Source organism: Callospermophilus lateralis, chromosome 3 (assembly GCF_048772815.1).
Source record: "Callospermophilus lateralis isolate mCalLat2 chromosome 3, mCalLat2.hap1, whole genome shotgun sequence".
Classification (NCBI taxonomy): domain Eukaryota; kingdom Metazoa; phylum Chordata; class Mammalia; order Rodentia; family Sciuridae; genus Callospermophilus; species Callospermophilus lateralis.
In genome coordinates, this window is record NC_135307.1 from 102,438,712 (window position 1) to 102,464,945 (window position 26,234).

The window sequence follows — 26,234 nt, forward strand, 5'->3', positions numbered from 1 at the left end:
TTTTTGGGCGGGGGTTCACTTTTTAATCACTTTTTATCACTGTAGATTTGTTTACATTTTATATAAGTGGAATCATACAGTATTCTCCTACCATCACTTTGAATATACCAGTTTTTCTACATCCTTACTCAGACTTAGCATTGCTGGGTTTTTTGTTTTTGTTTTTAAATTTAACTGTTCTAGAGGGTATGTAGTAGCATCTCATTGTGGCTTTAATTTGAGTTTTCTTGGTAACTGGTGATGTTGAATATCTTTCCTATTTGAGCATCTTTTTGTGTCTTTACTGACAAGTCATATATCTTGGTTTCTGAAGTCTCTGTTCAAATCTTTTGCCCTTTGAATTTTGCCTATTGAATTTTTGGTTTCTCATTGAGTTGTAAGAAGAGTTCTTTATATATTTGGGATCCAGCCCTTTGTCAGATAAATGTGCTACAAATATTTTTCTTAATTTGCTTTCTTAACGATAAATATGAAAAGATTTTTATTTTTAGTTTTGATAAAGTTCAGTTGAACTTTTTTTCTTTTGTTATTTATGCTTTTTGTGGTACTAAGAAGTCTTTTCATACTGCAAGTTTTCAGAGATTTACTCCTGTGGTTCCCCCTAAGGATTTTATAGCTTTTTCATCTAGATGATTCACTATGAGGTAATTTTTGGTTTTATATCAAGTAAGAGTTATTCTTTTTTACCCACCTAGCTATTCAGTTCTTTCCTTTTGCTCTCTCTTTAATTCTAGATATTGGTGATCTGTACATTCTTTCTCTTCTTTAATCATCTAGCTGTGGGGTTATCAATTTTGTTGATTTTCTTAGAAAAATTTAAGTAGTTTTTGGCTTTGTTGATTTTCTCTATTTCCTGTTTTACATTTTATTGAGTTTTCTCAGGTATTCATTAATTTTTTCTTTTCATTACTTTGAGATTTCTTTACTCTTCTTTTACTAGCTTCTTGAGGCAGAACCTTAGGTCATTGATTTTAGGCTTTTGTTTGTTTATTTTTAATATAAGCCTTTAAAGCCATGAATGGCCTTCTAAGCTCTGCTTCAGCAGTATCCTCAAAACTTGGATATGATGTGTTTTTATTACCATCCAGTTCAAAATGCTTCCTAATTTCCCTTGAGGTTTTCCTTTGGTTTATGGATTATTTAGAAGTGTGCTGTTTAACTTCTAAAGCTTTGAGATTTTCCTAGATATCTTATTTTTTTAAATTTCTAATTTAATATCATTATGGGCCAAGAACCTACTTTGTATGATTTTAATTCTTTTTTTAAATTTTTTTTTTAGTTATAGATGAATGTAATACCTTTATTTATTTATTTTTATGTGGTACTAAGGATTGAACCCAGTGCCTCACAAATGCTAGGCAAGTTCTCTACCACTGACTAAGTCACAATCCCAGCTCTAATGTTAATTCTTCTTCTTTTTTTTTTAAAAAAAATATTTTTAGTTGTAGATGGACACAATATCTTTATTTATTTTTATGTGGAGCTGAGGATTGAACTCAGGGCCTCACATGTGCAAGGTAGGTGTTCTATCACTGAGCCACTGCCCTAGCCCCCTGATTTTAATTATTTTAAATTTATTGAGGCTTGTTTTATGCCAGCATATGGTTTCTTTTGATTAAATATTGTGAAAAATATATATTCTGTTGTTGTGTATGTCCTATAAATATCAGTTACATTTAGGTTATTGATAATATCATTTACATAACATATTTTTCCTGATTTTTAAATAGTTGTCCTATCAGCTGCTGAGAGAGTTTATTAAGATCCCTTAATATCTTTTGGACTATTTCTTTAATTCTATTGGTTTTTTAATTTTGTGTTTTGAAGCCTCTGTTTTTAGATATGTACACATTTTTATTTGTTACATCTTGATGATGAATTGACCTTTTCATCATGAAATATTGGTCAGTACCTTAGTTAATACTCTTTGCCTTGAATTTTTTTTAGTTCATATTAATATGGCCATTTTTACCCTCTTATATTCATTATTTACATGGCATATTTTATTCCATCCACTCATTTTCAACTGGTCTGTTTTTCTGTATTTAAAGTGAATCTCTTATAGGCAATATATAGTTGAGACTTAGTTTTTTCATACATTCTAGTAGTCTCTGCCTTTAATTGCAGTGAGCCCATCAACATTTAATTATAAAGGATAATTTGATAGTAATTTTACTTGTATGATTGGATTTTGGTCTACCATTTCATTTCTGCTTGTGCTCTTTTGTATGTTTTGCTTTGTTACTTTATTCCCTTTTCTTACCTCCTTTTGGATTATTTCAATATTTTTTAGATGAACATTTTATCTATAGGCATTTTGGCTCTATTTCTTTAATATTTCAGTAATTGCTCTAGGAGTCACAATATATACCAACTATTCATAGTCCACTTAGAGACAGTCTTGTACCATTGTGTGTAAAATGAAGAAACCTTGCAGTGATTGTATGATTACTCTTTCCCCACTATTAAAATTGTTGTATGCATTGTATCTACAGTTATTACAAACCCACAATACATTGTTGTTACTTTTGCTTCAATAAATTACATATATTATAAAGAAATTAAAATAAAATATAAAACTTCATATTTATTCATGTTTTTTTATTTATGATGCTTGATATTCATTCCTGAAATTCTAAGTTTCTCCCTGATATCACCTCTTTTCAGCCCAAAGAACTTTTACTTAGCATGTGTGTAATGTAAGCCATGTAGTAAAACTTTTTCTTAGTTTTTCGTACCTGAAAATAAGATCATAATTTCACTTTATTACCAAAAGTATAAAGCTCAAGCTTGACAGTTTCTTTCTCTCAATACTCACTGTTTTGGGTTTCCATCCTTCCTAATAAGATATCTGTGGTAACCCAAATGATTATTACCTAGTAGGCAACAGATTGCTTTCAAGGTTTGCTTGTGATTGTCAGCAGTTTGACTATAATATGTTTCTCTTTGACTTTATCCTGTTTGGGTTTGCTGAACTTCTTTTGTAAATGTTTGACTTTCACCAAATTCAAGAAAGTTTTCAGTCGTTATTTCTTAGAGTATTTTTCTGCTTTTGTTTCCCTCCCTGTTCTTTCTGTGATTCTAGTATTCTTAGTTTAGCCCTCAAAAAATTGTCCCATAGTTCCATGAAGTTCTATGTATTATTTTCATTCTTTATCTTCCTTTATTTGGATAATTTCTACTCATATATCTTCAAATTTACTGATTCCTTCCTTTGTCATTTTCTTTTCCTTCTTTTTTTTTTTTTTGGTGGGGGAGGCAGGGTACCAGGGATTGAACACAGGGGCACTTGACCACTGAGCCACCTCCCCAGCCTAATTTTGTATTTTATTTAGAGACAGGGTCTCACTGAGTTGCTTAGCACCTTGCAGTTGCTGAGGCTGACTTTGAACTCCTGATTCTCCTGCCTAAAGCCTCCCGAGCCACTGGGATTACAGGCATGCACCACCACACCTGGCATCATTTTCATTCTTAAGTCTATCTAGCAAAAATAATTTTTAAAAAAATTTTAAGTATTGTTCTTCTCCGTTCTAAATTCCCATTTGGTCCTTTCTTATATTTTCTTTCTTTTTTTTTTTTTTAACTATAGCATTACTTGTAAGCATATTTTTCCATTACTTCATTGATCACAGTTATGATAGCTACATTAAAGTCCTTATCTAACATTTCAACATCTGAGTCATATCAACATTGGTGTCTGTTGATTCTTTTTCCCTTGAAAATAGATCACATTTTTCCTGACTCTTCAGATGTCAAGAACTTTTGTATTGTAAGCTGGATGTTATAAGTGCTTTGCTATGGAGACAAGATGTTTTAGACAGCTTTTTCATTGCTGTGACCAAAAACCTGACAAGAACAGTATAGACAAGAGCAAGTTTATTTGGGGCTCAGGATTTCAGAGGTCCAGTCCTTAGCTGGCCAACTCTATTGCTTTGGGTCCAAGGTGAGCAGAGCATCATGGCGAGAGTGTATAGAGGAGGAAAGCAGCTCAGGACTTGACAACCAAGAAACAGGTCTGCTCATTAGGGACAAAATATAAGCCCCAAAGTCACACCTCCTGTGACCTACTTCCTCCAGTTACACACTACCTTCCTAAAGTTGCCACTCAGTTAATCCATATCAGTGGATTAACCCACTGATTAGGTCAAACTTCATAATCTGTATTATTTCACCACTGAAAATTCTTGTATTGTCTCACATAGGAGCTTTTGGGAGACACCTCATATCTAAACCATAACACTTTATTTCTTTGATGAGAAGATTACTGAGGTTTTTGTCTTAAAATGAATTGAATTTTGTTGACCCCAACTATGCACTGCCAAGCCCAGGATAGATGATATCTCAGGTCTGAGTTCCATTCTTTAAGTCTTAGCTGCAAACTCTTTTTAATTCACCCCTTGTAAACATGGTTCAAGGATATATCAGACACTTGAGTGAGCTGATATATGCACAGATTTCCAATCCCCCCACACTTTTCTTTTGACTTCTCTCTTGGCAGCCCTTACTCCTTCTCTTGGTTTCTTTTACCAGAACAATGGTCTTTATGATGAATTTTTATTTTATCTGTGGCTGCTACCACAGCATTGCTACTCTGAAGGCAAAGCTACAAATGAAAAGCAAAAATAAACAAAACAGAGAATACAAGAAGTACTTATCACTTGCTTCAAGTTTCAGGTCTCTTGCCTGTCTCTATTTAACTCTCTAGAGACCTGGTTAGCTGCCTTTTATCTCTTATCCAGTATGTACTGATATTATTTGCAGCAGGATTGGCTTTTTTGGTACATTCTCCTCTATACTAGAAGTGTGGCTCTTACTCTTTTAGCGATATAACTGCAGTGGCCTTCCAGGCTACCCTTCCTATCTTTAGTCTGATTTCCCTCTAATGCAATTTTCACTTGGGAGCCAAGGGATCATGAAATTTTGGTGCTGACCTTGCTTTTATGGGATTGGCTTTTGACTCCTTATAATAGTATCCATAGCCCTTCATAACTAATTGCTGTTCTAATGCAACATAGTGCCTTTTCTCAACCTAGTGTGTTTCTACAGTCCTGGAGTTCTCTACTTTGCCTTTTCTTACTCTCCCTCGCCTAATTTCAGAATCACTATTCTCTGTTCCCATTTTGAATTTGCTGTCCCCTGTAAATTCTCTTAGTATTCTGTGTGACTTCCTGTAATGAAAGTTGTCACAAAGTTCTTTCTGCTCAGTTCTCTGTGCTCCCATAGGCCTGAGTTGCTCTGGAGTTGCAAATCATGCTATATCTATTAAAATTGCTAACTAATTCTCCTCACCTAATTTCACAGGTTGCCTGATATACAGAAGATAAACCAATATTTTATCGATCGAATTGAACTTTCATAAATATAAATGTTTTATTTCTGTGCTTCTCTGGTTGCCTGATGTACATAGATAGAATTTCCATGACAGCAAAGGATTTGGGGCTACATAGCCATTATTCACTATGTAGCACTTGGGGCATATCTGCTAACTTTGTCTCTTACGCCCCCTGAGAATAGGTTCTAGACCCAGCGTCCTGTGAAATCCTTATGACTAAAGTCTTTAAACTGAGAAGGGGTAAGGTCACAGGATTGCTGGATTTAGCGCAGTGGCAGGTCTCTTTTGCCTTTCTCTTTCCTTGCAAATGGGAGAGTCCAGATATTGCCAGGGAAGCTGTGTGTGTGTGTGTGTGTGTGTGTGTGTGTGTGTGTGTGAGAGAGAGAGAGAGAGAGAGAGAGAGAGAGAGAAAGAGAGGAGAGAATGTTGACATCCTCTTGGCAGTAAGCCAACACTATTCTTCATTCTAAGGAGTGGGTGAAAGATTTAGAGTCCAGACTCCTGTCATAGCTGGCTGGCTTCTTGGGAATCTGGAATGCATTATCTTTCTTTGCTCCCTAATTATCAGAAGGGATCCAGAGACCTTTACCTGGTGAAGAACTCGGGTTTGCACGAGAGCTGCTGCTTTGCTCCTTGGTATCACCCTTTCAGAGGGAGAGCTTCTGACTCTAACCTACATATTTCTTTTCAAAACAAATAAGCTTCTATTTTCAAAAGATGTTTAAACTTCCTTGTGCTTTCTAGTATCTTAGACTAGAGCCTTAGCTTCAGCTCCAACTTGAAAATTAATGATGATGGAATGTGATGATCATTACCATCCAAAGTACATGTATGAAGACACGAACTGATGTTACTATACTATGTATACAACCAGAGATATGAAAAATTGTGCTCTATATGTGTAATAAGAATTGTAATGCATTCTTCTGTCATATATAAATAAAAATTACATAAATAAAAAGAAAATAAAAAACAAATGCTTTAATTTTTTCTAGTTAGACAAATAACATTGTAAAAGTATTTATACATTTATTTATTTGATACATTTTATCTGACATCTCCTACATGTCATGCTTCAAGGATAGAGCCAGGAAGATAAATGCTGTCATTACCTCTTGGAAATTTAGTCTAGCATTACCAAAAATATATATATAAAAAACTTCTTTAAAAGCATCTGAAAAACCTCAGTACACAGAGATAACCACTTCTTTCTGATTTTTTTTATGTGATTTGCCCTTTAAATTTCAGATACAACCACTTCATCTGTTTTTATTCCCATATCCTCAACTTTCTTGCACCTTTGTCCTTCATTTCTCCCATGGGACAAATTTCCAGTTCGTGAGCATCTAATCATCTACCTATGTAATGTTTGGCTCTGGACTAAAAAAAAGAAAAAAAAAAAGAAAGAAAGAAAGAAAAAAGAAACTATTCAGAATGTTAATTTTAATCCCAAGGAGCTTGTTCTATTTTATATGTTTGAGATTTTGAATTTTCCACACCTATGAAATACTAATTATTGAGTTATAGAGGTATTTCCCACTAAATTAAATTAATAGACTTACCCATTTTATAGTTTAATGGGGGAGTGTTAAAAGTTGAGCGACACCTTATTTTTAATGGCAAAAAAGTGATAAATATCTAAATGCCCATCAATAAGAGACTAGTTAAATAAACAATGAACATCTGTAGGATGGAATAATATGAACCAATTAAAATAGTTTGCTGACAAAAAGAAAACTAGTAAACATGGAAAGATACCTATAACAAGTTGTTGACTAAAAAAAAAACAGATTATTTTATAGACTAGGATATGTTGTTTTCATTTATGTAAAATTGGATGTACATGTATGTACACACACCAATTTATGTAAAAGGATTCAATCAATGTATTTGTTCACATTCTATTGTATAAGAGATGCTTAGTAAATACATTGTGGTAGATGTCCATGTCATAGGGGAAAATCAAATAATGTGTATAAATTGCATATTTGTGAGAAAACATTTGGTTGACTAAAAGTACTTTCCCCCTTATTTCTAGAATAATGAGCTACAAAGCAGGTTGGACTATTTAACAGAAACCCAATCCAAAACTGAAGTGGAAACCAGAGAGATTGGAGTGGGATGTGACCTTCTACCCAGGTATTTAAGAATTTCCTGTTTTTCTGACCCAGATTCTTCTTTGACTTAAGAAAATACTTTCACTGGATGGTTATTAACAGAATTGCATTCTTTCTACCAAAAATATTTCTGCAAAACTAAGCGGTGGTTGCTGAGGGTTCAGAATGGTTTCCGTGGGAACAGAGACATTATATAAGATGGAGGGGATAATGAAGGAGAGACCTGGAAAAGCTACTTTGAAAGAGAAATTGGATATACCAGTGAGTGCAAGTATTTGTTCATTCATTCACTCCGCAACTGGATGTTGATACCTCCTCTGTGACACTGAGAGCAGTGAGGTTTGGCTCATGCCACAGAGTAGAGTCTGGAAGGACAGACAGAGATGTAGCAGACCTTGATGACAGTATGAGAGGGTGGTGCAAGGTGCCTTGGTAATGTCAAAGAAAGAGGGTCTAAATCTTGAACCAGATGCTTCTGTTCTCCAGTGCTGTAGCAGAGTATTATCTAGCATTTGGTCTGGTTCATGTATAAACAATCTGCTTCTGTCACCAGCACATTTGTGATGTCAATAGCCTGGTTGGTTCAGGGCATGCCTGGGCCAGAACTGGCTTCTTCATTGTTAAGCTGCTCTTCATGCCCAGGCCTGTGTCCCTCCTGAGTGAGATTAGAGCCTGTGCCTTAGTAGTCTGCCCTTGATAACTAACTTCCCATTTCTAGTTGCTCACAGCTGTGCCTGGCCTAAAGAGGACATAAAACAAATTTACAACAAGGATACTAATGACATGTGACTTGTGATCTAGCAGGTCAAAGTCACCAAATGCCTTATATCTTGTGTGCAAAAAGGGATTCTTGTATAAGCAGGGGCATTTGTGTGTGTTGTACTAACACTGGTGGCCCAGAAAAATGTTGAATCCTGGAAACTTGAATGGTTATATCAAAGAGGGTAGATAATTTGCCCAAGGCTGCAATCAGTAGTAGCTGGTGGGACAGGGGATCCAGGACACCTAGACTCCCAAATTAGACCACACTGCTCAGTTCTTAGTCAGAAAATAGGGTGTAAGAACAAAGTACTTTTGTGTAATTGAGGTTTAATTCAATACTTTGATTGATTGAAAATATTCTGGAGGTGACTGTTCAAAAAATATTCTGGAAAACACCATGGACTCTTTTATTAATTAGACGCAAGTCTGAAGTCCAAGTAATAACCAGAAATTTTGTTAAAACATACATGACACAATTTAGCAACTCTATCAAGTATTTTCCAGCTACAGTGTACTCCAAGACTCAGGCCTGCTTCTAACCCCAGCTGTGTGGCCAGTCACCAAGCTGGGATGAGGAGTCCTTGGTTCCGGCTTCCTAAATGCCAGCAGGAATGCTTCTGGCAGGTCATTCTTGGTTGGACCTCAGTGTCCTGTCTCTGTGGTTTGACTCAGGTCTCTACCATCTATAATGTTGTAAGAGAAAACCTCATTGCCCACCCTACTTTGCTTTTTAAAAATTTATTAAGGATGCTTTTTTGCTCATTAAAATAAGCCACTCGTCATTCTCAAAGAAATTATCAAAAGCAGCATAAAGCTCTTTTTTTTTTTTTTTTTGACAATGTTCTTATTTACATTTCTTGTATTCTGGTAAAGACAAGGCAATTTTGTCATTCTGATAAAATTAACAAAAAATGTTAAAAAAATATACATAAATAGACTGTTTCATCAATGTGTGGTACAGGGTATGTGATGAAAATATAACTAAAAAGAATGATTGATTGTGTTCAGGGACTCTTTTTGAAATATAAATAATTTGGCCATTTTTGTTTTTCAAGAACCAAGTGGTTTAGTCCACTCTAATTGCCCACATAATAAATCTTGTTTGGCTAAGTCGGGTACAAAACTATGTCTGAAACCAATAAATTGTTTGTTTTCTAATTCCCACATTTTGGCTTAAAACAAGCTTTTCAATTTGTATGCCCAAGCAGAGCCCGAGGCAAACTTTTATGGCTAAGTTATGAAACCACAAAGCGGTTTTCATAATGGAAGTGCTGACAGACCCTTAACTTATGGCCACGGTGAACTTGGAAGCCGCTTCAGTATCTAAAAGCAGCTTTTCCATAAATGTAACATTTGGTTTCCCCCAGGATCCATCTTAGCACTTTAACTACCTGGGTCAGTCAGCAGAGGAAATGAAAACTACATGGCCACATTTCCGAAAAGGCAGAGTCATATTTCATGCGTTTCCTCACAATTATTTATTAAGTGCCTACTATGTGAAAGGCACAGGGCAGTTCCTGCTGGTGAGGGTGCAGGAGTTTGGGAGATAACTCAGGGCAGTGGTTTTCCACCTGTGCTTCTTGGAACTTTCTCGCTCTGAGCCAGGGCTCCTGGAAAGTATTGAATTAAACCTCAATTACACAAAAGTGCTTTGTTCTTACACCCTATTTTTTGACTAAGAACTGAGCAGTGTGGTCTAATTTGGGAGTCTAGGTGCCCTGGATCCCCTGTCCCACCAGCTACTACTGATTGCAGCCTTGGGCAAATTATCTACCCTCTCTGAAACCTCAACTCTTTCATCTTTAAAATGGGGATGAAGAAAATAATTACAAATCTCACTGGGTTGCTATGAGAATGAACTGAAAAAGTGTACACAGCATTTAGCATGATAATTGGACTGGAGTTAAGCACTTAATTAAAATTAGCTACTATTACTATTAATTAAACTGATTTCACATGCAAAACACTGTGTCAAGTAGAAATAAATTTGGGTATGCTAACACAATTTCATTAACTTAATTTTATTGGCGGCTATTAGTGGATTTATGAAATGGATTGATAGCCTAATTGAATGTATAGTGTTTCAGTATGCACTGCGCCCTGCAATTAAACTCTCAGCTCCTTAAGACTCTGCCTTCCTGGTACATTCTCTACCTCCTTGGGTTCTCCTTTTCCATCTTCTTTGATGGTCTCTTTCTTCTCCCAAGTGAGAGCTCCTCTTGCTTCTATCTTGCTCCCAGAAGTTCCTGAAAATATTGTATCTGTTCTCATGGCTTTACCTCTCCTCCCTGTGCCTGAGCCCTGAGTCCACAGGAGTCCCCATTCCCCACCCACTGCTGGGCTCTCTCAGCAGGCGTCCACTTGTTCTTCCTCATTTTTCTGGTTGATCTCTTCATCTCTTTCTTCAAAGTCAGTCCCCCTTAGAAGTGGTTAAGAATGTTGGCTTAGAAGTTATACCTGGGTTTCGGTCGTGGATCTGCCTCCTGCTTTATCTGTACCTTTGGTAGAAACTCTTTGAGTTTCAGTTTCCTCACCTTAAAAAGAAAGATTTGGTGTGGTAATCCGCTCCTGACCCAGTAAGAGGACCAAGTGAGATAACAGGCAGAAATAAATGAAAGAGTACATTTTTCTCTGGATGCTACCATTACTTCCCCAGCTCAGTGTATGGCAGTCGCTGCTGAGCTGGGGATTGTTTTGCTCCTAAGCTCACTCGCTCATCCTGACTTGCTACAGACTTTCTCACTCCTATTGCCACCTGCCTGCCTGAGACTAGTCTTCCCCTGAGTGGAATCTACTCAGTACCCTCTCCCTGCCCTTACTGTCTCCTCTTCAACTTCTGCCCCTCTGTCTAATCTTTGTGTTCTTGAATTTCTGGTGAGCAAGGATCTCTTAAGGTGAGGGGAGAGAAAAGGGTAAGGAATGACTCACTGTAAGTTCAAGGGCTTTTAAACACCTTTTTCTTTTCTTTCTTTCTTTCTTTTTTTTTTAAGACAGAGAAGTTCAGTTTGAGAAGTATGATACATGTTAATTAAAGCCATGGAGAACAATTTCAGATTGTCTAGCCTTCATTTACAGAGAAAAGTGAAAATCCAAAAGAAAAAGAGCCTTTTCTTTCTTCTTACCTTAGTGAATTGAAACATGGTTTCCAGGAAATTCATCAATGATGCCTTAATAGGTACAATTTGATAAAAAAAAATTCCCCATGATCATAAATGCACAGCACATAGTATGTGCTTTAAAATGCTCACATTTTCACGTTTCTGTTGTAGAGATTGGAATGCAAAGTCAACTTTTGGTCAAAGCTTTGTTTTCTGATTCTGCTAATACTGCTCCCAGATGTGGAGGAAGAGGATTGCCCTTTTGTGGATTAATAAAAGGTTAACAATAGCCTGAATGTGTTAAAGAAAGTAGGTGAATTTCTGTTCTGTGGTTGAAATTATTTGAGCTCTTGAAATCCTGTTGTTTCCTAGTGACCTGCTTTAACAAAATATGCCACTTTTTTTTTTTTTTTTGGAAGGTTGGGATATGAGTGCCTGTTGTTGAAACCCAGAAGGTTCACCTTTATAAATATTTCTGCATTTTATGGGCTTTTAGAATATTGTCACCAGAGACCATTTCTGTTTTGAGGAATTTTCACAGGAGTTGGCACAAATTGCCATCTGGTTTCTGCCCCTGCCATTTGCCTACACTGCCTGGTCAGGTCTCCAGGGACTCCTGAAGGGCCAGGTCCCATGGATTTCTCTTCATGGAAGGTGACACTGGGACCACTCACTCCTCAAAATTCCCTTGGTCTCTGGTGTCCATTGTCATCTCTATGTAAAATGACAGCTGTGTCCAGCCTGTGTGAGCTGCTGGAGTCCTGAAGATGACTGAGATGTGGTTTTTCCCCTCAGAGAGATCATACCTAGCAATGGAGACAAATATATACAACAAGTGCAACATGAGATGCTTCCTGTGGCGTGGCTGAGCCTGTATGAAAGAGTCATTTTCAAGGTGTCTATGGGGGATGGAAAACATGGGAAGACATGGTGGATGTCTGGAGCGGGACATGTGAAGTTTAAGATCTGGCCACTATGCTTCTGATACACCCTGCACCACTTTGTGAATGATTGGATGTGGGAAGTTAGGGGAAAGGTTGACTCTCATATTTCATATGCTTTTCATCATTGCCTTAGTCAGCCCGAGCAAGTAGCTTTGCTATGCAGTAATCCACAAATCTCAGTGGCTCAGCAGTGTAAATATTAATTTCTCACATCATAGTCAAAGACAGATTGTATTAGCCCCCTCCACAGAGTCATTCAGGAACCCAACATTCTTTTTTTATAATTTTTAAATTTCTTTTTAGTTATACATGGCAGTAGAATGTATTCTGACATATCATATTTACATGAAGTATAGTTTCCCATTTTTGTGGTTGTACATGATGTGGAGTTACACTGGTCATGTATTCATAGATGAACATAGGAAAGTTATGTCTGATTCATTCTACTGTCTTTCCTATTCCTACCTCCCCTTTTGTTCCCCCATTCCTTCCTATTCAATCTGGTGAACCTCAACTTTCCCACCCCAACTATTGTGAATCAGCATCCATGTATTAGAGAGAACATTGGTTCTTTTGGTTTTGGGGAATTGGCTTATTTCACTTAGCATGATAGTCTCCAGTTCTATCCATTTACCAGCAAATGCCTATTTAAATTTTTTTTTGTAGTTATAGATGGACAGAATGCCTTTATTTTATTTTTTTAAAAATTTTTATGTAGTGCTGAGGATCAAACCCAGTGCCTCATGCATGCTAGGCAAGTGGTTTACTACTGAACTATAGCCCCAGCCCAGCAAATGCCTATTTTGAGTGAGCATCTGCATATCAGAAATAACATCACGCCTTTGGTTTTTTTAGAATTGGCTTATTTCATTTTTTTGTAATGGGCTTATTTCTTTTCTCCAATGAATGTTTTTGGTGCCTTTGTCTAATATGAGATAACTGTATTTATGTGGGTTTGTCTCTGTGCCTTATATTCTGTACCATTCATGTTCATGTCTGTTTTGGTGCCAATACCATGCCATTTTTGTTACTGTAGCTTTGTAGTATAATCTAAGGTCTGGTATTGTGATGTCTCCTGCTTCACTTTTTTTTTGGTATAGATTGCTTTGGCTATTCTGCATCTCTTACTTTCCCAAATGAACTTCATGACTGCTTTTTATATTTCTATGAAGAATGTCATCAGAATCTTAATAGGAATTGCATTGAATTTGTATAGTATGGCCATTTTGACAATATTGATTCTGCCTATCCAAGAGCATGGGGGATCTTTTTATCTTCTAAGGTCTTCTTCAATTTCTTTCTTTAGTGTTCTGGAGTTTTCATTGTAGAAGTCTCACACCTCTTTTATTAGATTGATTCCCAAGTATTTTATTTTCTTTGAGGCTATTGTGAATGGGATAGTATTCCTAATTTCTCTTTCAATTGATTCATCACTGATGTATAGGAACATGATTGATTTATGAGTGTTAATTTTATATCCTGCTACTTTGCTGATTTGTGTATAATGGAACCCAAGATTCTTTCATCCAGTGATCCCCTGGGCTTTTAGAGTCCTCCTGGACCCTCCACTGCATTGTCTTCATAAAAGGGAAAGTAGAGGGAGCATGGAAGAATATGTAGAAAGGCAGTAAGAGCTAAGCCTGAAGTAATGTGAATCATTTTTGCCCACTTAGTCACATGGCTAACTTAATTGTAAGAGAAGCTAGGAAATATAATTGAGTTATATATCCAGAAGGATAAAAAATTGGTTATGTCTCCATTTTAGTCTCATTCTCCTGTTAATTCTGCCTCCTAAATATCTCCCTGAACTTGCTACTTCACCTTGATACTCCTGTTGGAATTCTCATCTCTTTTTCACTTCCTAACCACCAAGAATTTGCTAACCTTCTACCTTCAGGCCAGCTTTTCCATAGATAACTTTCAGCAATTCCAGAGAAATCTTGCTAGAATAAAAATATATCATGGTTTCCTACCCCTCCTGAATTCCTTAGCAAGGCACTCAGGGTCCTTCTCCACATGTCTCTTTCTCTGCCACTTTTCATTATGAAATCCTTGCTCTACTCATACCAAACATGTCTCTATTGCTCACCCTCCTTTGCCCTGGCACATACGATCCCTTCAGCCTGAAGTTCCCATCTCCTCTTTGCCTACTTGATGATGCCAGGCATCCCTCAAGATTAACCTTCCCTGTGTAAATTCCCAGATGTGAATTTCTTGGTGATGCTAAATTGTTCTGCCCTCAATTAACTCATCATGTGTTCATCTTCATTGCTCAAGGTCCTGAGAAGAAGGGAAAATTGAAGGAGTTCAAAGGGGCTATTTAGAAATGTTTGGGCAACTGTATGGGAAATAAACAAGAAATAGTGTTGTGCTCCAGAGCTGGCAACAGTGGAAGCTGTAACCACTTGTCTTAGTCTGTATGTTGCTCTGGTTGCATTTCATGGTAGATGATATCACAATGTCGGGTGCACATGTGGAAAAAAAAAGAAGTCATGTTGTTGAGAGCCACAGCCAAAGGGGCCCCAGCAAACTTTCAGACTGCCAGTTGATGATTGGCTCACAGCGGCCCCAGCAACATCTAGCTGATTGGCTCCTCTGTGGAGATGCTCATTGAGCTGTTTCCCTGCCCTTTCAGACTACCAGCTGATGATTGGCTCACAGCGGCCCCAGCAACATCTAGCAACATCTAGCTGATTGGCTCCTCTGCGGTGATGCTCATTGGGCTGTTTCCCTGCCCTTTCAGACCACGGAGCTGCTCATTGGGGGACTTTTTTGGCTCCGCCCATGCGACCCAGCCAATCGGCCTCAGAGCAGGAGGATTGTGGGAGGAAGAGGCTGGGTTGGTGGGTGTGGCTTGTGGGAAGCCGGTGGTGGCAGTTGGGCTCTGAGGGTTTTTTCCTGAGGAGCTGTTTTGTTTGGCGTGTGTGGTTCTAAAAATAAAGTTAGTTTCTTTTGACAAGTGGCTCCTAAATTGTGCCCAGCCAGACTGCGGCATCATGTAGTGACACAGGAAGCAAGAGTTTGAGGAGGGCCAATGTTTGTTCTTTTTATAACAACCTGCTCTGAGAAACTAATCCACCCCTGCTAGCCCCAGTCCACTCTCACCTGACCATAAATCCAGCATGGAATAGAGACCTTTTCACCTAGGCCCCATCTCTTAAAGGTGCCACTACCTTTCCATGCCTCGCTGAGGACCAAGCTTCTAGCACATGAACCTTTTGTGGATACACCCAGTCCATATCCAAACCATAGCACCACCATAGGCCTGAAGAGGCAGGGGAGAATGCTGGTAAAAGAGAGCAAGGATAGAAATTTAGCATTGGCCTTTGAGAGAGGAATGTTCTAAGCTACCCAGCTGCAGCCTAGCTGGAAGAAACAAATGTCCTGACTCTCTGTCCACCCATTATGTGATTCTTAGCTGCCATTTCCAAGCTGATTAGAACAAAATGGAGAAGTTCATTGATGCTGACCTTCAAGTCAGCTTCCTAGAGCATACAACAAGTGAAGAGGGATGGAAAGTAGCTCTGTATGGGCAAACAGAGAATATCCAACACAGCTCTTTACGTCTCTCTTATAGTACCTAACACATTATGTTAAAGTTACTTATTTGCATGTCTTTCCTGCCAAGGTATTCACTCCTTGATTGTATGTTTTATATTTTTCGGAATCACTGATGCCTGGTACACCTTTAAAAGTTTCAAAAATTATGGTCTTGTCTTAATATATTTGGATTACTATTATAAAATGCCATAAACTGAGAAGCTTGAAAAACAGAAACTTGTTTCTCACTCTTCTGGAAACCAGAAAGTCCAAGACCAAAATTTGGTTTCTGGTGAAAACCCACTTTCTGGCTTATGGATGACACCTTTTCCTCATGTCCTCTTGTGGCACATGAGATGATGGATCTGTTTTATAGAGGCACTAATCTCACTCATGGGTGTCACATCCTTAGGACTTAATCACCTGTAAAGGCCCTGCTTCCTAAAGTTATCACCTTAAAGTTTGGATTTCAGCATGAGTTTGGAAGGACCAAAGCATTCAGTTCGTTGCAGGTCTCTTTTGTAATGTTTGAGTAAAATATTAAACTGCAGTCTTTTTGTTTTTTAAATGCTGAAAAAACATTTTAGAGAGTCGTCTTGCCGTGTGAAGAATGTAGAGTTTTTTGTTTCTTCTTCTTGATCTGCCTTTTCTCATTTGCAGCCAAACAGGCAGGACTCGTGAGATTGTGATACCTTCTAGAAACTACACCCCGTACACAAGAGTCCTGGAGTTGACCATGAAGAAAACTCTGACGTAGGCATGTGGGTACATGCACTTTCTACAGGTGGCAAAGCCCCTGAAACCTTGTGGCTTCAAGTCAGGAAAGGGTGACTGTTGCTTCCTCATACACACAGTGTAAACAGGAGTGGAAAATTGCTGAGCCTCTGATCTACTTCCAAGAGAGGAAGGAAAGTGAAGGCAGAGGGGACACAGAAGGAAGAGGTCTATAAGGTCATATTTCAGACACCCAACCAATGTTACCCTGCTGTACTGTTTCGTCATTTGTTTCTCATGTAGACACTGAAATCCTAACAGAATTTCACAATTTATTTTGTGTTTTGCTAGAGTTTGGTTGGGAAGGGAAAGGGCATTAGCTTGAAATTTCATGTTACTCATGCCAAGGTGGGTTATTATAGCATGAAAGTTTTGTTTACCCATAAAAGTATTAGAGACAGTGTTTCTCTGGCACAAAGAAGCCTTTTCACAAGAAGCATGGGCACCTGGAAAAACTTGAACCTCGAGGAAAGGATTCCCAATGTACAGTGCTCTCTCCTCTTGGTGTTGAGGGTCTGTGCAGGGTTGTAGGAGCCACCATTAGAGACTTGTGTGGGCCAGACAAGCTTCATTTTGATTGCTAATCTCTTATTTTAATTTGTGCCTTATGCCTTTGTAGGATCAGCTGAAATCACCGTATTTATTCAACCTGTGATTTTTTTTTCACTTTAACTTAAAGAGAATTTTTTATGTTGCAGAAATTTAATCATTTAATGTTTTCAGTATAAATTGGTGTTTTTGTTGGAAGAATGAGTAATCTGTTCAGGCATGCTGTACTTTGATATTATTACTTATATCACATATGTTTAATAAATACCATATATTTTGTTCTACTAATAATGTTGTCTCTGTGTTTACTCCATGACCATGTAGAGGGATTCAGAGCAGACCGAGCTGTGGAATGAGTGTAAAGGTCAGATCACAGTGATCTTTCCATCAATCAGTATGAATTACAGAAGCATGGAAAAGCATAAGATTTTATGTGTGTATGTATGAGTGTGTGTTTCTTTCAATTTTCAAAATATATTTAGCTAACACACCTTCTCAAAAGAGTAAGTAAGATATATTCATGATCACAAAATGCAAAAATAGTTTTTTCTTGTAAAAATCCCCCACCCTTTTTTCAGGGTCTCCTTACCTCCCCCAACTTAGAAAAAGAAAAAGAAAGCCCACAAAATTGAATGAATCACCGTGAGTTGGGATAAAGAGGAAAATGTATGTTTTGGAGCCAAATTTGTGTACAAACTCTGGCTATGGGACCTTGAGCAAGCTGTCAACACTCTCTGATTATAGTTTCATCCTATAACAACCCAGGAAAATCATACCTACTCAGTAGTCTAATGTAAGTAGCAAATGAGGTAATGCAGAAGGGGCTGGCCCAGGCAGGGCAGGCACCTGGGCATTCATTGCTGTCACTCTGAAGGTTGTTTTAAAGCATGGCTGGAAGTGTTCTAGTAACAAGAAACCATGCACTGTAGAAATGACCAGAAAGGAGTATACATAGAGCAAAGACTGTTGTCAGGACCAGGAGATAGGGAAACTGGGCTCAGAGAGGGGCAGAGGGTCGAACCCTGTACACAAAGAGAAACTGGTCTGGAAGCTATTTCTAAATGAATGCAATGACTTAAATAATGTCAGTTTAATGAGACCAAGACAGAAATAAAAACTGTTCTGTAAACATTTCTCCATTTCATCCTTTCTCTGTCTCTTAAAATGAGAAAGAAGAAAAAGGAAAGCTTTAGAGATTTTAAATTTAAGAATGCCAGGAATCATTCTGTAGTGGGAGTCTTTGTATTTTAAGTATACCTTCAACATGTGGAGAATTCTAAACATTGTGCAGACTGAAACTGGAAGAAACTGAGAAAGAATCCTTTTAGATCCAATAATGCCAATAATGCTAACCCTCAATATGAAAGAGTGACATCCATCCACTTCATGAACATGAGTGTATGGTAGAACTGAGGGAGTGAACTCTAAAATTACAGAGTAAATTTATCTCTCTGAAAGAATAGTAGCATATATAATAGGGTTTTAAAAAAATAGCTTTTATAATAATGCTTCAAATTAGTATTTTCACTCCAGACCTTCCAGACTTTCTTAAACACACACATATATACTACTTATTATTATTTAAAAAATAAATTCATCCCTCTATTGAGAAGCAGAATCATGTGGCTTTTAAGAGTCTAACTGCCTCAGCTCATTGACTAGTGTGTTCATTATAAGTTATAGAACCAATTGAGCACCTGTAAAATGGGAATAGTGACAGTTTCTTCCTAATGGAGTTGATGCAGAGAACAAATGAGTTAGTCCTCAGTTCTTACAATAGTGCTTAGCATAAGTAAGTGCTTCTTCAATGCTACATATTATGAGAATTACATATTCTCATAACCATTTCTTGCTTATTATTATCATTTTTATATGTATAAACACATATAATCTACACTATTGTGTGTGTGTGTGTCTCTGTGTGTGTGTGTGTGTTTGGTACTGGGGATTGAACCCAGGGACCCTTAACCCCTGAGCTACAGCCCCAGTCCTTTTCATTTTGAGACAGGGTCTCATTAAGTTTGCTGAGGCTGGCTTTGAACTTGCAATCTTCCTGCCTCAGCCTCCTGAGCTGCTGGGATTAGAGGCATGCACCACCAGGCCTAGCTATACCATTTTTTTAAATAGTTACTTGGATTCCATTTTATTGATGTGCCATGATTTAATCAACCTATACCCTAATGTTGGAACTTGGGAGGTTGTCTTTACTTTTTTTAAGCATGATTATCAGGGTTTGGAATGGATTCCCTTCTGATGAACCGTCTTGTGTACATGTCTTTGTACAGTCTCCTAAAATTTTTTCCCCTCAGGATAAAATCCTAGAAGAGGAATTGGCAGACCAAAAGGTATGCAAGCTTTAAGTCCTTTGTTGCACAAAGTCCCATTTGTCCTATGAAAATTTGTGTCCATTAAAACTCTCACCCACAGGATGAGCATGTGATTTCCTGACCTGTTTGCCAACATTAGGAATGAGAAACGAAGTAGATTAAAAATGGTTTTATTTGGGCAGATTTATCACCCAAATAGGCAATGAAAAAATTTCCTTCAGGATATTGCCTTTGGATACCTGAGCTCAGGAATGTGCAGGTGTGAGCTGCAGTGCTGAAGGAATCCCCAGGGCCCAGAGAATGCCTAGACATCTGACAGGAAACAGGATGGGCTCAGAGGAACTAGTGTCCCCCAGGATCCAGAAAGCAGAGAAGGCCTACTGAATAGTATGCCAGAACTGAGAGCCAATCATGGAGACAGAAAAGGATATGACTCTCAGTAGGACACTCAGAGGCCAATTCCCAGGGCCACTTTGGGAGATAAGACTAACATTTTGGGGAGTGTTTGGAATTGGGAGATGTATGACATGGTCCACCTATTTAGGGTTCACTAACCAAGGCTGACCCCTAAGCTGGTCCATGTGTGTACTCTGGGTACCCCCCCCCCTTATTCCCCAGTGGATACCATCTGCCTGCTCCAGGCTCTCAAGTGGTCTTCAGAGTAAGGATAAGGGTGACAGGAAGGGTAGGATCCACTCCTCTTCTGGCTGAGGTGACACTGGACCATAGAGCTCCTCTTGACTCCCTGACTTGATTCTGGTTATCAGTGGTGAGTTCTGCTCCCTCACATGTTGAAGTTTGAACATTAGAGAAGCACTCAGGCAAGCATGTAAAGCAGGGTTCATTTAAAAAGGGGTAACATAGACTTCTCCCGTGAGGGAGAAGGGGACCATAGCTGGTATCCTGGTATCCCAAGAAGCGAGGTGTTCTGCCCTTTTTACAATGTCCTAGGCTTCCTTTGTTCTCCTGCCCTGGTCCCCTTGTCTTTCTCCTTCCAGCTATGTAACTAGGCTTTTGACTAGGCCTAGGAAATGCTGATGGGATGGCCAAAGGAAAACAGGTGGGCTGAAGGGAGAACGGAAGGATGGAGCATTAATTAACAATCTTATAGCTTCCTGTAGGGAGGGGCAATTCGTGGGACAGGTTACCTTAGCAACAGGTTGGAGCAGGGGGAGGTTCTTGATAAGGGTGGAGGGAGGGCTCTGAAGGAATTAACATTTCAGTCCCTCATGGGGCAGTCTCCAACTTCCTGGACTCACTCAAAATTGGCCTTCATTTACCTATCTATACTGACTGCCTGTCTAATTCTGACTTCAGACTCAGAGGTTTATTTCAGTTCAATGAGTGCATGCTAGATGCTGGAAGATAGACCCATGTGCCAAATCTCTTCCCATCAGCCCAGCTCCTTCTGGTCTCTCCTGTCTCCTACTTATTTCTGGTCCTATTTTCAACCCTACACTGAATGACTAGCCTTTGTGTTGGTTTCTTGTTTCTCCAGTGATGTAAGCTGCTTGGGTACAGCTTCCCATAAAGGACACCTTAGTCATTTGAAGGGAATCCATTCCAAGCCCCGATAATCATGGAAAAGTTGACAAATTAAAAGTATTCCAGAAAGATCCCTGGCTGAGGGAAGCAAAGGTGGCCAGACATTACTGAGTGGGACAAGGTAGGTGTATACTGTGTTTTCACAGCAGTCCTGCTTGGGAAGACGTTATCACCACCATTTTGGGGGGTGAGGAAACTGAAATTCAAAGACGTGTGAAAATTGTCCTCAAATACCCAAGCCTATCTGATTTCACAACACAGTGGGGAAGCCTGAAGTTGGTCCCGGTCTGCCATTAAACTGCAATACCCACTTGGTCAGGTCATTATAGCTCTCTGAAACTCTATGCCCCACTCCATAGCTTTATCTCAGAGGTAATGGAATTGCATCCCCACATACACTTACCAAGCTATCACAGAAGAGCTTGGGTAAAATTCCCAACACTGCATCAAAGACAAGCCAATAATTGATACCTACTATTATTAGCAGGCACTAATGGGAAGAAGGTACTGTACCATGAATGTTTGCAGACCTGTGGGATTTCCTCTTATAGAACACATTAATTAGAAACCTAATGAATACTAGTGAATGAGATTGTGCAGAAGGAAAATAGGGGAACTCCTAGTCCATTTTCTGTTGCTGTAACTGATGTACTTTATAAGGAAGTTTGTTTAGTTCACAGTTTTGAAGGTTGAAAATCCAAGATCAGCTGCACCATCTGTTTGGCCTCTAGTGGACACTGTCCTGGCTATCTCACAACCTGCTGGGAACAAGTGTGAGAAGGAGAGATCACGTGGTGAGACAGAAGCCAGAGTGATGCAGGAGCCAGGCTTGCTCTAACAATCTGTTCTTGCAGGAACTAACCAGGGCCCTATAGGAATACATTAATCCTTTCCACAGGTGGCACCCTCAATGACCTAACCACCTTCTACTAGGCCCCACCTCTTAAAGGTCTCACCTCCTCTCAACATTGCCACACTGGACATGGGACCAACACTTGCGGACCAGGCTTCCTGCACATGAACCTTTGTGGGAACAAACCATATCCAAACCATAGAAGGGAGAAAATGTGCCTGGATACATAGGAGGTTAAACAAAGTTTAATGGGAATTTGATAATAACCCATGGGACTTTGTCAATGAAGGAAAGACTTAAAGGGAGACCAGAGATGTGTTTCTAGAAAGAGACCAGAGGCAAAGAAAAAAGAAGGAGAAGAAGAAGGAGACGGCTTCTAGTTTGGAGTGATTTATTAAGCAGGAATAACATTTTTCTTTCTTTTTTTATATGTTTATCAGATTGATTTTAGCACCATTTGTTGAAAAACACTGCTCATTTTCCATCGAATTGCCCATGCACAATTGTTGGAACAAAGTCACTTCCGAACATGAGTCTGTTTTGGAACTCTCCATTCTGTTAGATTGATCCAGCGGCTGTTGACTAGGGTAAAACAGCATCTTGACTGCAGCAGCTTTATCACAGGCTGCAGAGTCAGGTAGTTAGGTCTCCAACTTGTTCTGCTTTTTCAAAATCATTTCGGCTCTTTGTCCACTGCATTTTCATGTGAATTTTACAGTCTTGTCAGTTTCTACAAAAAGGTTGCTGGGATTCTGATTGGGTTTGTATTGCATGGACAGTTCACCAAGGAAAATACATGTACCTCGCTGTGAGTGTGGGGTCAGCTCAAAGAAGCCACCGTGGTCTACCTGGGAGTGCCAGGTTAGTTCCTGGATGTCAGACAGCTTTTCTCTTCCTTGGTTGGGAAAGTACTAGGTCAAAACTTCCACAGTGTATTTTGATAACAGTATAGTATAATCTTTGTGGAATTCCGAACAAAATATTATAAGAAACATTCATTTGTGCCCAAGGGCCATGAAACTGATGTAATTTGAATGCAATAAAATATAAACAAATGGCAAACAGTTCTTGAGGGTTTTCTCTTAATTTTTCAACACATACTTTAGGGTTTTAACATAGGGCGTTTACAGCATTCACCTTCCTGAATTAGGGGTGGGAGGGGGTTTGAGAAATAATTAGTAGGCAATTTTTTGGCCCTGGGACTTTTCTTGTAAATGTTTTCTTTGGCAGCCATACTCTTGAGAACAGGAAGTTACTCTCTTGTTACAGATTTAAGACTTTTGTGAGCCAAATAACAGAAAGCTGGATTAGGTCTCAAATGAAAGGGGGGAAAATCAACTCTAGGCTCTTACTGGAGATTAATGACTTCTTGCAAATATTTTAATTCTCCCCTTTCCTCTTAACTTGCCACCTCCTAAACAAAACACACTCAGACAGAAAACAACTTAACTGGTCACTTTGTAGTCCAACCCTAAAATAAAATATCTTTATGGTACCCACAAAATTACGTAAACATTTTTGGGAAGAAAGGAAATTAGGACTGTCTCAAGATGACCTTTTTTTGTTACAAAATCTCCAATATGAATTTTTAAGTATAAAATGCAGCTGTAAAGATACTAATGTTTCCAAGGTGATCATAAAGATTCTTAATTTTCTTTGACCTTTTTAAAATGGTTTTTTTTAAACAGATAAGAGTATTTAATGAAACTTTGTAAATAATACCTATTATTAGGTATCATTCTTAAAGAAGTATTTGAGCTATTTGAGTTTGTTGCAAATACTTCTTTAAGAATTATTCAAAATGACAGGATTGACCCAGGGCACTTAAGTGTGATTTATAAAACAAAGAAATGGCCCCAGCCCCCAAATAGACTGAATCCTTATCTATAGAGGGGCCTGATAGAGAAGGAGTGAATTAAAATTCAATTTTTACATTTTATCCAGAAAAAAAAGATTATAATCTTGACAAAGTTTATAACCTGGAGGAACATTAATTCCATGAATTGTCTGAGAACCATTTGTGAGGGTTCCTAGAACAGCCTTACAAACTAATATTTAGAGGTGAAGACCACCTCTAAATACATGAATCTTGTACTGATGATCTAGAAGTTTCCATGATATTAATTGTAAGAATTGGGCTAAATTTTTCATTTACACCCGCCTTTCACACCCAGACTCAAATGCCCTGGAATCCAGGAGGTTTGCATTTAAAAAAAAAAAAAAAAAAGGTGGAAAGGAGGGACAATGGGAGTGAGTGGGTGGGGATAAAAGACTGGCAGAAACAGGGAAAGTGCTCCCTTGGACTGTAAGTATATGCCCATCCTAAATCACTCAAATTTGTAATTTTGAGAAACACTGTGTTGCCAAACAAATCCATGGAGCAATTGGATGTGGCCAAAGACTCACAATTCGCACCCGTTGGCTTACATTATCGAATGTTTTTCTTTCTGCGTGTTATCAAGAAATATTTATTCCTTCACACTACCTTTTTCTTGAGGCTGCTTGAAGTGGTGTCCCTCCCACATCATTTATTATAGTTTGCATGTCTTCTGCTATTTTGACAAATTCAGGGTACTTTTTAACTTTATAAACAATCTTAAAGTACTCAGAACTGTCATCTCCTAGATACAAAAATTAAATTAAGCTTGAGAATCCTAGGTGCTGGAAAACATCATCCAGTCCCGTATGACATGGCCAGCTACAGCAGCCTGGGAAGGTTGATAACCTGAAACCTCATCGAGGTTGGATGAGTATTTACTTAAAGGGAGCTACCTGCTTCCTGGTTTTACTGCATACCAAATATTTCTTCTCAACATTTATGAGTTTAAATAGATGCAGATGTGGCCAAGAATTTATTATAACATTAATCATCTTAGAATCATGTAACTTAAGTGTTAAAAGGCCTCTTGGAGTTGGTCTGGTTGAATACCCTCATTTTAAACTGGAAGAAACTGAGGCCCAGAGAAGTTTACTGATTTGACACAAAGTTAATGGTTCACAAACCCTCTAGGAACATAGTTGGACATAAACAAATTTTACCACCATTGCCTTCGTTCTCTCACTTGCATTACCTATACTGTCCTATATACCGGGCTGGACGGGTCTCTCCTGCAAATTTTTGTGAAGAAAATCAAGGAGGATGTTTTTCCCCCTGAGTAATTCTTCTGACTAGGCATTTCATCCATCTCTCTTACTTCTCCCTTCTTTCTCTTTACTGGATGACACTGTTGACAGTTGTGTTCTTTTTTTTTATCAAGACAGAAAATGAAAGGTGACCAGATACTAGACTCTGGCCAGGTCCACTGAGAGGACACGAGTAGTCAGTTTTCTTCTAGTGACTGTTTCTTTATTCCGTGGCTTCTGATGTATTTCAGACTGCAAGAGAGATAGCATGCTGTAAACCCACTTTTTCCTTTTTTTCCCCTAAAGAGAGAACTCTCATCCCAGTGAAACTTGAAGGGAACGGGTATTGTGAAATCTCATCCTCACGGTGTCTTTGCAATTACCTCCCGCCTTCCTTCTCATAAATGTATGTGCAAGCTTTCCTTAGGCATAGAAGAGGTGTAAGCACAGCTTATCTGATCATATTTTACTCATTAAATAATTTTCATAGCCTAACTTAGGATATTCAAGGTATTAGGTATCTTCTGGGGAAAAAAGTCTAATGGCCCTTTAATATAGGACACCTTGCCTTCCAGGGTGGAATTTGAATCAATTCTAATAATATACTCCTACTTCCTTTTTTGCCTACCTTACATAGTTTCTGAATCCTGGAGATAACATCCTATGGAATATTCCTGCTACCCTAAACTCACTGGTTTGTCCTCAGATTTCTCAAAATTATCTCCATTTTTTTTCCCCATTCCCTTCTATTAAATCCCACTCTTTTTAAGTGTACATCATTACCTTAGCTGGGATTTTATGGGAAAACCATTTGGAATGAATTTATTCTTATATGTAAATGACTGATAGACCAAAACCCTTCTAGAAGTATCTGTGGTCTCAAAGGAAAATCTTTATTAGCCAAATGATCTTTTTATTGGTGGAATTTCAGTCAGTGTGTCAAGGGGAAGTAAAATAAGTCAAGTGGAGGGGAAGGCATCTTAAATCTTGTTTAAGACCATATCCTCAACTGATAGGAGGGGCTTTATCTATGAAGTCTATACAGTCTGTACCAAAGATCCATACATGAGTTCTTCAAAGGACTTTTTAATTTCTGATTTATGAGCTTATTCATACAAAGAATCTTACAAAGTTTTATTATTCAGTCATGATCAATCATTTAATCAAGAATCTTCATTAAATTTGCTAATTAAAAAGTAAAATTACATGACATTTTGAAGAACCATACATTTGGCATTTTTTTCCAAGTTGTCTCTCCTTCTACACCATC

The 26,234-nt window shown here is 38.3% G+C and overlaps 1 protein-coding gene across 1 annotated transcript in view; it reads left to right on the top strand.

Moving 5' to 3' along the window:
- Myzap (myocardial zonula adherens protein) overlaps positions 1-17,333 on the top strand; it is an 87,654-nt gene extending 70,321 nt beyond the window's left edge. The window contains exons 12-13 of the mRNA XM_076850849.2: positions 7,371-7,471; positions 16,454-17,333. Of these exons, the coding sequence (XP_076706964.1) occupies positions 7,371-7,471; positions 16,454-16,550 (198 nt within the window). The 3' untranslated portion in view covers positions 16,551-17,333. The remainder of the gene's footprint in view (positions 1-7,370; positions 7,472-16,453) is intronic.
- Positions 17,334-26,234: the final 8,901 nt, after the last annotated feature.